This window comes from Trachypithecus francoisi, unplaced genomic scaffold (assembly GCF_009764315.1).
Source record: "Trachypithecus francoisi isolate TF-2019V2 unplaced genomic scaffold, Tfra_2.0 Lachesis_group13, whole genome shotgun sequence".
NCBI classification, from domain to species: Eukaryota; Metazoa; Chordata; class Mammalia; order Primates; family Cercopithecidae; genus Trachypithecus; species Trachypithecus francoisi.
The window spans coordinates 90821317-90833784 of record NW_022681458.1 but is presented as its reverse complement, the minus strand read 5'-3'; the positions used below and the strand labels follow the sequence as shown (position 1 = coordinate 90833784).

Sequence of the window (12468 nt, the reverse complement as noted above, 5' to 3'; positions counted from 1 at the left end):
AGAAAGACAGAGAGACAAAGAGAGAGAGAGAAAGCAAGCGGAGGCCAAACACAGAGGGCTACTGAGCAGAATGGGACCTGCGTGCCCCACTCTCCACATGTCTGTAGAGTCTTCATGAATTTGAGTGAGTTGCAAGCTGCTCACCCTGGTTAGGATTTATGCTTTATTCTGAGCCAGAGCTTCAGAAATGAGACCAACAATGGACCCGGCTTTGAGGAAGATGAGTATGGACAATGCCAAGACCACACCCAGAAAAGATGGGTCAGACCCAGATTTGAGTGGCCAAAGCAAACCCATTAAACAGCATTGCCTTTTGTTTAAACCGTGTTTGAAAGGGCAGTCTCTGCTTCCTTAATATCCAGGGTTGACCCTGTCTGGGGCAGCAGGTGGAGCAATTAAGGGGAGAGGGCCAAAGCCAAAGTCATTTTCAGTTTACATTTCCACACAGCTTCCTATAATTTTCTAGAAAAATTAAAACTTGAATCAGAACTTATCTAAGTTTAAATAAAATCGTACCATTCTAAATTAAAGGATAATTATTTATTCTACAGAAACGAAATTTAGGGCTGGATGTGATGGCTCATGCCTGTAATTGTAGCACTTTGGGTGGCTGAGGCAGGTGGATCACTTGAGGTCAGGCGTTCAAGACCAGCTTGGTCAACATGGTGAAGCCCCATCTCTACTGAAAATACAAAAGTTAGCCAGGCGTGTTGGCGGGTGCCTGCAATCCCAGCTACTTGGGAGGCTGAGGCAGGAGAATCGCTTGAACCTGAGAGGGAGAAGTTTCAGTGAGCTGCGATTGCGCCACTGCACTCCAGCTGAGCAACAGAGTGTGATTTTATCCCCCCCCAAAAAAAAAAGAAATGAAATTTTGGCAATTCTATCCATCAAGAACAGAGACTCAGACATAAGTAAAAATGACTAGTTAACGGGTTAGCTGCCCAGTAATTATATTTCTTTCTTTGTAAGCTCAGTTCAATTTATTTAAGCCCCAAAACAAGAAGAAGCACAGTTTGCCAAGAGGGACAGAGTTCTTTCTTGCTCTATCAGAGCAAGAGAAGATTCATTACACAAAAAACTCACAAACGAAATAAGTGTGAACTTTTAAAAGTTCATTGTAACTGTATTACACCATTTAGCAAGGAAGGTCTACTTACAGAGCAAGTAGAAACTCACAACTTTGCAGATGAAAATGATTCACTACTGTCTTCCATGCAGCTAAAATATAAAAATGGTTGTGCCCCCAGCTTGGCCAGCATGGTGAAACCTCGTCTCTACTAAACATATAAAAATTAGCCAGATGTGGTGGCGGGCACCTGTAGTCCCAGCTACTTGGGAACTGAGGCAGGAGAATCACTTGAACCCAGGAGGCAGAGGTTGCAGTAAGCCAAGATTGTGCCACTGCACTCTAGCCTGGGCAACAGAGTGAGACTCCTTCTCAAACAAAAATAAACATAAATATAACTGGTTGTGCCCCTCCTTGGCTGTTTCCCTCAGATCCATTCCTCCCCCTTCACTGCTCCGCTTTCTATCTCAGGGGGCCACAGCCTGCAGCTTGTTTCCCAGAATCCCAGGTCAGTGGGCTTCTAGAGAGGCTCAGCCAGTGGGAGGAATTGGTAGAAGACTGGAAGGTGGAAGGAATAATCCTACAAGAAGCTAACCAAGCAAACAAAAATTCCATCCATGATAGAACTGGGAAGAAACCGCAGTCTCTAAATTCTTCAACTGATGCTATGGTTCTTCAAGCAACCACACAGATTCAGAACATTTCTAGGATCTAAGAGGAATAAGCTCCATATGTCCTTGCATGTATCCACACCTATGTGACTATGTGTGTTTGGCTTGTTTATCCAGGGATAAAGTGGACTGTGGCGAAAAAAAGAGTAGAGTCTGAGCCAGGATCCCTTCTGTCTGTTCTACCATTATCTATTGGTATGACCTTTATGTCCTTGGGCCTGTGTTTTATTCATCTGAAAAAAGAGACTGAAGTATTTTCTTTCTGCAATCTCCTCCTGTTCTAAAATTCTGTGATTCTAAGTTTATGGATACATTTTGCATATATGCATGCCTCTAGACATATGATTATTCTCAGAGCTATGCGCAAAGCATATACCTTCTGTTGATGAATTTGCATTTCATCAGAGAAACATATCTATAACTGGTGCTCAAATTATAACCCAAAGAATTTGTTTGCCAACTTGTTTTATTCTAGTATCAACCTAAAAATCTGAATGTTTTAGATCTCTAAATACAGTGCGGTTCATTGAATTATTGTAACGATCATCTGATTAGCATACCTTAAAAAATACGAGGTTCCTTGCTCTAAGGTAGATGGTTCCAACAATGGCTGCAACTGTATCTTCCATTCCACATGCTCTTTTTTTAAATGAAATATTATTATACATTATTCTGTAACTTATTATTTTCACTTAAATGCATTTCCATATCATTACATGCAGAGTGGCTTCATTTTTTTCTTTAATGGCTGAATAGTACTCTGTAGTATAATATATAGTAGTCCCCCCGTAATCGCAGGGGATACATTCCAAGACCCCAGTGGATGCCTGGAACTATAGATAGTAACTAACCCTATATATATATTATGTATGTTCCTATACATATATTCTTAAGATGAAGTCTAATTTGTAAATTAGGCACAGTAAGAGATTAACAACAATAACTAATAAAATAGAACAATATTAACAATATGCCATAATAAAATTTATATGTAATGTAGTCTCTTTCTCACTCTCAAGATATCTACTGTACTGTACTTCAGACTTCAGTTGACCACAGGTAACTGAAACCAGGGAATGCAAAACCGTGGATAAGAGGGCCCCAATGTGGCCAGCCGCGGTGGCTCACGCCTGTAATCCCAGCATTTTGGGAGGCTGAGGTGGGTGGATCACGAGGTCAGGAGATCGAGACCATCCTGGCTAACACGGTGAAACCTCGTCTCTACTAAAATTACAAAAAATTAGCCGGGCCTGGTGGCAGGTCTGTAGTCCCAGCTACTTGGGAGGCTGAGGCAGGAGAATCCCTGGAACCAGGGAGTCATAGGTTGCAGTAAGCCAAGATCACGCCACTGCATTCCAGCCTGGGCAACAGAGTGAGACTCTGTCTCAAAAAAAAAAAAAAACTCTTTTACTGACTGCTGCATACATACGTTGTTTCTAGTTTCTCTGCTCAATGTGATGTTTGCTGTGGATTTTAGTAGATAATTTTTATTAGATTTAGGGAGCTGCCTTCTATTCTTTTTTTAAAATCATGTGCCTCTAGATATGCTCTATTCTTAACTTACAAAAGTTATCAAATACTTTTTTGGCACCTACTGAAATTAACATATATTTTTCTGTAATTTGTTACATAAATTGAACAATCTTTGAATTCTTGTTTATACTATTGGCACTGAATTTGACTTGCTGTTTTTCTGTGCCTGTGTGTGTTTACTCATATGCTCTTTTATAATGTGACCTTGTTGCACCCCATCAAAAGATAGTCTGTTTTCTCTTTCCTTGCAACCGGGCAGGCTCTTGGACATGTTTGGACTTGAGGTTGCAAGAGAAGTGATACAGTGTAGCTTTCGAAACTGGGTCTTAGGAGAGCTGCAGCTTCAGCCTTCACTTCTTGGAACCTAGCCACCATATTATCAGGAAGCTCAAACAACCATGTTGAGAGGCCCAGGTGGAGAAAAACTGAGCCCCTGCCAAAAGCTCTAGTTGAGTTCTCAGCCGGCAGCCAGCACCAACTGCCAACCCATGTGTGAGGCTACTCTGGACTTTCCAGTCATCCCAGTGCCCATATAACATCACACAATGCAGAACTGTCTGGTTAGTACACAGAAATAAAAAAAATTGTTGTTTTAAGCCACAGAGTTTTGGGAGAAGTTTGTTAGGAGGCAATTTCTCCCCACTAAACAAAGCATTTAATGTTGGAGCTGAACCTCATGTCTAAAATATATCAAGTTAGTCATCCATCCATCCATGGCTTCATTCATTCAAGTGTATGTTTACTGAACATATACTATGCTAGATGCTGAGAACACAAAGATCAAATGCAGACATGTCCCTGTCCTCATGGAACTCATCTGGATGGGGAGACAGAATGTAACAGAGAAATCTAAGTACACGTTAAATAAAAGTGGTATGCTAATGAAAACTGGCACAAGGCCCTCTCGGAGCCCCTACTTGGGGAACTGACTTTATCAGGAAGGTTAGAAGAGGAAGTGAAGACTAAAATCCCAGATCTCAGGGAAGATTAAAAGTTAACTAGGCAGAAGGAAAGGCAAGAACCTGCCACACAGAGAGCTCAGCATATGCAAAGGACAAGTGGCAAGAGGGAGGACAGTGTGCTCAAACTCTGTGTCCAGAGCTAAGAGATCATGGCTCAAGATGAGGCCAGAAGCAAGTAGGGACCAGGCAAGGTACGACTTTGCTGGCCTCATAACAGCAGACTTAACAAGGAAAAGTCAACAAACCATTCCCACTCTGATCAGATTTTCTCTTCAAACCCCAGTAGGAAGAGGACTAACTTGGAGTACTCAACCATATAAACCGTAGGTGTAGTGACACACATGGATAGATATACTTATGGGTATATAATAGATACTTGGGGTACATGGTCATTGAGCCCGCCCTCTCATTCCTTGTCACATGTCACTGTACTGTTTGTAGACATCTCTGTCTCCATTGCTAGATTATAAAAATCTTTGAGTATGGGGGCTGTGTCTCATCCATCTTTTCATTCCTCCTGTATAATATCTAACACAGTGCTGGGCACATAGCAAATACTTAAGTGTTTCCTAAAACTTTAAAACATGACTAAATAATCCATTCATAAATAGCCTGTAAGAAGGGCTCTCCTGAAAGAAAATTCTACAGCCTCATTTGGAAAGCCACTCCAATGATGGCAACACTCTTAGGAAGGTCTTGCTGTAAAACATCATTCCTTTCTAATTTGGGCCAATTCTTGAGTTTCATCCTCAATGAAGAGTGAGAACACTTCATCACATTTCCAAAGAAGGCCTTTGTGTATACTTTGAAGATCATTTCTGGGTCACTCCTAGCTTTCTTTCCTTTCAGTGGCAAAGTACTTCATCTTCTCACCTTTCCTCAAAGAAGCCATTTAGTTGCTCCCTGGATTCATTCCAAAACCTCCATGGTGGAGGCCAGCAATCTTGTAGACCAGAAACAAGGTCAAAGATTCCTGAGGGGCTTCATGAGCAGTACTCAGAATGGAAGCAGGCTCTCTTTCTCAGTCTGCTTGTTTTCTAGCCAATTCAAATGTGCATGTGTGTGCGTGCACGCATATGTGCATATATATTCTCACAAATACTGAAACTTTTTAACAAGCTCAAAGAACAAATATTGTCTTATTGGGTGAGTTTGTCAACTGCCTTCTCTGCTTCACCAACAGCCCAATCTTCCCCATCAAATGTGACACATTGTTTTGTTTTTGTTTTTGTTTTAGTGAAAGCTTTTCTCCATATTTTTGTAAATAATATGACAAAGAAATTAGCAATTTTTTTTTTTTGGTATTCCACTATCTGCTTCAAAGGCATCACACAGACTGTGAAACAGCACCAAGAAATTTCATCGCTCTAATGTACCAAGAATTCGAATATCAATAAATCACTGATCATTCTATAAATAATGAGACTCTGGTTTTGGTTTTGGTTTGTTTTTGTTTTTTTTTTTTTTGTTTTTTTGATGGAGTCCTGCTCTGTCACCCAGGCTGGAGTGCTGTGGAGCAATCTTGGCTCACTGCAACCTCCACCGCCTAGGTTCAAAAAATTCTCCTGCCTCAGCCTCCCAAGTAGCTGGGATTACAGGCACACACCCCCATGCTTGGCAAATTTCTTTGTATTTTTAGTAAAGTGGGGGTTTCACCATGTTAGCCAGGCTGGTTTTGAACTCCTGACTTCAAATGATCCTCCCACCTTAGTCTCCCAAAGTGCTGGGATTACAGGCATGAGCCACTGTGACCCGCCCAAGGCTCTGTTAACATAAGCAGCTGTTATGCTTTCATAAAAAATATTTTTTGGCATTTGGGTGAAAATTTCAATTTTATCCCAAAGTTACTGTTAAACTGCCTTTGCAATCATTGTCTTTATCTCATCAAAGAAATGTAAATCCCTCAGTGATTTTTATTGTAGCCAATACAGAAGTCTGTATGATGTCATTTGAATGAGATCATGTGTAGGATACTTACTAAGTTGTAAAGTGCTCATAAAAATTAAGTACTATTTTTGTACTGAAAAACAAGAAGATTGTATATACAATACAATTACAATTAACTCCAGAATTTAAATTAGACCATTTAATCAAAGCAATGAATTCCCATTTCATAGATGAAATATATTTATTCAAAAAACTACTTTGCTTTAAATTATTCCCAAAATTATTTAGCATGCAATACTTTTAACATCTCTCAAGCCAGCACATAGCAGCATGCTTTACAAGAACTTACATATATATAATCTTAATCAGTTATGGGCATAAATTGAGAAAAGAATAATAATATTAGAATATTATTTTGTTTGTGCTTGGAAGGAAGAATAAAGCATTAGTACAGTTATGTAGATGAACTCAAAAGTTTTAGTCAAACAGCTTATAGAATGAACTGCTGTGTAATTAGTATTTCCAAGAATTTGCAACATTGAAACACCACTAAAAATAGGCACCTACAAAATAAACACCAGCAAGACCTCAAACAGTTGCATAACAGAAAGATGTTTTAAGATAAACAATGTCTGCCCTATCAAATACACAATATAAGTACTGCAAAGGGGATAGAATTCACTTTTAGAATGAATTCGGAATCCAAAATGCATTTATTTCCATAATGTACATGCTTAGTGCTTACTGAATTAAAGGGTAGTCAAAATTTCCACTTCTGCAGAAAGTGAAATTCTGCATAATAAATATCATCTAAATATGCTTTATAGACCCTTTTAGGAGAGGTCTGAGTCCAATTTTGAGGCTAAAGCCCATTCCTCGTTGATACGTTTAAACTGATGATAATCACTAAAGAAACACCAGAGCTGCCATTATAGGTTAGAAAACACATTACACAATACTGAGTAACCTAGAGGGAAAAGAACTTCTCAAGGTCACTTTAGCAGCTCACAGGAAGACCTGGGATAAAAGCCTCTTGGTGCGATGACCAATGTCTTCCTAGGTCACCCAAAACCTAGGACACACCCTGACAATTTCTGTTCCATAGAAAGATCAAGGTGACTCACTTTTGCATGATCTCTCTAGCACCCAGCAACCAGGGGTGGTTTCATTAACAGCACATGCACAGTTGGAAAACTGAGGACCAATTTCTTGTGCCAAGGTGAAAGCACCTAAACATCCAGCGTTACCAGCGATCCCGATCCCGAGCACAGACAGCTCGCACTAGAACCACGCAGGAGAAAGCAAGCACTAGGAAAACAAACACGAAGTGAAGGCGCACCCAGACTGGGAGCTGAGTGCTGGCCTTCGTTAATTCCTATTTAACCAGATACGGCTGTCTTTCCCTAATTAAGCGAATCCAAGAAACGGTCCTAAAGTGAGAGTAAACTTTCTGCTCAAAGTGTCTTTCTTTTGACCGGAGCTTGACGATCTCTCCCAAGATTCAGACAGATAAGAGTATTCAAATTAGGACAAAACAGAAGAAACCACTAACTCAACTCGAATCAAACCAGGTCGCCGGCCCCGAGGGGTCTGGTTACTCTAGGTCGAGTTATACGACTTAGACATTTCTCCACGCACCAAAGGTGCAACCAGACATATTTCCAGCTCTCAAATTCAACGTCCCTGACTTAAGCCAGGTCCCCGCCGAAATGTCCACACACACGCACAAACTAACTTCCCGGGGCGATGCGGAGACGCCGGGAAGCGAAGACTTCATGAGTCCAGACTAGAGGGAGAGGGACTGAGTCCGAGCACCGGCCTCGGCCGGGAAGGGACGCGCGCCGGCTCGACCCGCAGCTCCCGCACGTGGGGTCCACGACCGGCTCCAGGACCCCGCGCCGCGCGCTCGGCCTCCTCCCCATCCTGCTCTCCCGCCTCCTTCTCTTACCTGTCTGAGGATGAAGCTGGTCGAAGTGGTGCTGCCATCGGATCTTTTCAACCTGCTCCTCCGGGTTGTGGTGCCTCGGGCCACCTGGACTCGACACACGGGGCCAGAGAGAAGCCGGTGAGGACCGCAGCGCAGAGCGGGGCGACCACCCCCGGCTGGAGTCCGCTTCCGGACCCGCTCCCCGGGGTCCCCCAGAGCCCGCACCCAAGTCTCCTCCGCGACTCCCAAACAGAGCCCCCATCCCCACCCACCCACTCCAAGCCTCGACGGCTGAAAAGATGCTCCAGAAGAGCAGCCCGCAAGCACCCACCACATCCATTAACAAAGACTCTCAGGGTGCGGGGTCCGAGTCCCCGGCATCCGCTGGGGGAGGCTGCGGGCTCCGGAGCGGGAGCGCAGAGACCTGAAGGAGGGTGAGGAGGAGGAGGAAGAGAAGGAGGAGAAAGAGGAGGAGCGGGAGGAGAAAGGGACGTGGAGGAGGGGTGTGGGAAGCTGGGCCGCCGACTCCCGGGACTGGGGCCCCGCACGCCCGGCACGAAGGCGGGGCGCTCTCGGGCGGCGGAGGAGGTGTGAGGAAGGAAGAGGAGGAAGAGGAGGAGGAGGAGGAGGGGCGGTACCTGCGAGGTGGGGGAGTGCGGCCCGTCCGCGGTCCCGTTCTTGGTGTAGGAGGAGGAGGACATCGTTCAGAGCCGCCGCATGGCCAGCCCGTGCGCGGTGGGCGTAGGGCGCTGGCCCCCTAGGCTGGGCTGCGGGAGGAGGGGGAGGGCGCAGGACTTCCCCACCCGGCTCCAGGACCCGCGCCGGCGCCCAGGCTCCCTTCCCGCACTTCGGGGAGCGCGGCACCTTAAAGGGACCGAGGCGCTTCCCCCGCGCTTGCGGCGGGGTCCCGGGGAGGGGGCTTCTCGGAAACTCGCCTACCCGAGCGGATTGGGAGAAGCGCTCTCCCACCTAGCGAGCGCTTTACATCAGAGCTTCCAGAGGATGAAGGGAGGGGGAAATCTGGGATGGGGGTGGCAGGATTAAAATAGTCTGCACAGTTTAAAATGAGACAAAGGTGGCACGGTTCATGAATCAGGACTTGGGGAGGGAAGCTGGTGCAGTGTGGCGGGAGTGGGAAGAACCGAGCGGGTGTGTGTGTGTGTTTGCTGCACTGGAATTTTAAAAGGGCAAGATCAGAGCCACCTTCCGCGACTTCACTGATCAGCCTACTGTGTAAGGGATGGGGTTTTGTGGTTTGCTTTTCGTCCGTGTCTTTGTATTGCTTTGGCAATTCCATCCTTAGAGCTGCGAGTCACACACATCCAGGCAGTCGTGGGAAACCCAGCCAACCTGAGTCTGACGCGAGATGCTGCCCCGCCAAAGACCAGTATGTCCTAAGGAGTTTTGAAGGTCATGTTAGACCTACTAAGAAGCAAGAGTTGGTCACTGTGCCTCCCATTTCTTTGCGGATGGATGTTTCCAAGGGGAGAAATTCATCCTTGCAACCATACACACCGTTTGCCATTGCTTTCCTCCTGTAAATCCATACAAGAGATTAATTTGTGATCAAATTAGAAGAGAGGAATTGCGGAGAGGAAGAATAAGTGCGAGGTATTGTACAGAGGAATAAGAAGAGGGAAGAAAAATATATGCAAATTCAAAAATAAACAGACTCCGTTTAAATGAAAATATACATACTATCTCAAATCGCTAAATCAGCTTGCATTCCAGGACTTTATGTTTATAGACACAACTACCATGCTTGTTTTAACAAATGTTTGGCTTTATTCAGGTCCTGGTTACATCTTACCATCCACCAGACACTTCCTTTCCATTCCTAATCCCTTCACTTAATCCAGACTTCTGTAACAATCTTATTAACTAGTGTCCTTGCCTCCAGGCTTCCTAGTGCATGTGCACATATGCACACATACACACGCAGAGGTTTCATTCCCTCTACACACTACAGGCAAAACCATTTTCCTAAAATGTCCTGCCCAAGTCACTCTTCTCTAAGACAAAGTCCAAACTCCATGGTCCAACAACTCAGCCTCTCCTGCATTTCTGATCACTCTCCATCTCATTTCTCCATCTTGATCTCTCTATACAAACCTTCCAGCAAGCAGGCAGGTCTAGTCATCATTAGCCAAGTATTCCAAATACAATCGCACTTGAGCACCTCTGCTTTGGAACACCTCCTTGGAATATGCCCTCCCAACAAGCTACACACCCGGCTGAATCCTACCTTTCCTCTAAATGTGACTCAGCTCACTCTTCCTCCACAGAAATCCTCTCTGACCACTCCAGTCCCAGATAATTCTTGTGCTTCTGAAAAACTGGAGCATGTATTCTCTGGGAACTTAGCATAGGCTGCCTTAGTTTATTAGTTTGTCAGTTCTGTTGTTGTGAAAATCTCCTAATTTTCAGGACAGATTTTTAGCTATTCTATTCCTATTCCCATTCTTTCCATATAGTAGATACTCCATGAATTTGTGGGGAATGGTAGGTCTAACCATGCAGGACTCCCTGCTTTAGTTACTGTCAACCCAATCCGTATTTAGTTCTGAGCCATCTTTATAGTTGATACGTGTGTGCATATTAAATTACTGTGTGAGCACTGGACTTTGAATTGTGTGGTTTTCCACTGTCCACAGTCTCACTGACTTTGAGTATTGAAACAGAACCCACAGAGGCATAACAGCATGAGAAGCCCTGTACACCCAGCTCAAAGCAAAACTGGTGAACATTATAAAACATATATACACAACCATTTAAATTTCTAAAAATGGTCCTAAAGGTGCACAACAAATGAAGGAACATTGACTCAAGAGAACCTACTGAAACCCAGTAAGAAAAGTGAGCTTGAGGTATCTGATCCAAGACCTACTCACTCTCTTCCTGCTTCCAGCTCAGAGAGGGAAACTCCACGCTGTACTGGTGCAGCCAAAAACACAGGGCTCCCTCACCTCTTCAGCTCCCAGTTAGAGGGTCAGCTTCCTAGGAGGGACAAAACATCAGCATTTGTCATCCTCCCCCAAGCTACCTGTTGTTGAGACTAAGTTCTAAGCAAGAATGGCAGAGATGAGGGCTCCCTTCTTCTGCCCGGCTGTACCTGGAGGCTGTACCTTGGCCACAGCAGCACTGAGTATACTCTGGCCTTGATCACCTTTGCTCCAGGCTCATCGAGAAGGAAGTTAGGAAACGTGGGACTGCTTCTGCCTGCTACCAGAAACACTCAGCATCTAACGTGGTGATGTCACTCAGAGAGAGGTGCATCATTGTCCCTGCCTCCAACACTAGAGTGGAAAAACTAATGTTGAAGCCTGACCTTACATCAAGGATCCCCAACCCCCAGGCCACAGACTAGTACCAGTCTGTGGCCTGTTAGGAACTGGGCCACACAGCAGGAGGTGAGCAGTGGGGTAAGTGAGCATTACAGCCTGAGCTTCGCCTCCTGTCAGATCAGGGGCAGTATTACATTCTCATAGAAGCGCAAACTCTATTGTGAACTGCACATGCACGGGATCTAGGCTGCGGGCTTCTTATGAGAATCTAATGCCTGATGATCTGTCACTATCTCCCATCACCCCCAGATGAGACCATCTAGTTGCAAGAAAACAAGCTCAAGGTTCCCACTGATTCTACATTATGGTGAGTATGTAATAATAATAGAAATAAAGTGCACAATAAATGTAATGTGCTTGAATCATCCCCAAACCATCCCCCATTCCTGTCCCATGGAAAAATCATCTTCCATGAAACCAATCCCTAGTGCCAAAAAGGTTGGGGATTGCTGCCTTACGTCATAATAAAAATTAACTCAAAATTAATCAAAGACTTAAAAGAGTTAAAAATATAAAACTATTAGAAGATAATGGTAAATATTCATGACCTTAGATTTGGCAATAAATTCTTAGACATGACACCAAAAGCATGAGTAGGAAAAGAAAAAAATGTTAGACAAGGATGGTGGTGTGTCTGTGGTTCCAGCTAACTAAGAGGCTGAGGTGGGAGAATCGCTTAAGCCCAGGACGTCGAGGCTTCAGTGAGCTGTGATCACGCCACTGTACTCCAGCGTGGGCACTACAGCAAGACTCCGTCTCTGGCTCAAGCAATGCCTGTCTTCTGAGTAGCTGAGAACACAGGTGGGCATTGCCATGCCTAGCTAATTTTTTATTTTCTGAGTAGCTGAGACCACAGGTGGGCACTACCATGCCTAGCTAATTTTTGATTTTTTTATAGTATTGGAGTCTCCTTATGTTGTCCAAGCTGGTCTTGAATTCCTGGGCTCAAGCCATCCTCCCACCTTGGCCACCCAAAGTACTGGGATTACAGGTGTGAGCCACTGCACCCTGCCACATTGTATACTTTTAGCAGGTGAATTGTATGGCATGTGAATTATATGTCAATAAAGCTATTTTT

The 12468-nt window shown here is 44.4% G+C and overlaps 1 protein-coding gene across 3 annotated transcripts in view; it reads right to left on the bottom strand.

Moving 5' to 3' along the window:
- CACNB4 (calcium voltage-gated channel auxiliary subunit beta 4) overlaps nt 1-10784 on the bottom strand; it is a 271309-nt gene extending 260525 nt beyond the window's left edge. Inside the window, exons 1-2 of one of the 3 annotated variants that reach the window (XM_033231487.1) lie at nt 8685-10784; nt 8068-8151 (exon numbers count right to left, since the gene is read on the bottom strand). In XM_033231487.1, coding sequence (XP_033087378.1) covers nt 8068-8151; nt 8685-8747 — 147 coding nt within the window. In that variant the 5' untranslated portion in view covers nt 8748-10784. Of the gene's footprint in view, nt 1-8067; nt 8152-8377; nt 8664-8684 lie in introns of those variants that run through there. The other 2 variants (XM_033231483.1, XM_033231484.1) reach the window with 2 other exon arrangements.
- Between the last annotated feature and the right edge of the window lie 1684 nt (nt 10785-12468).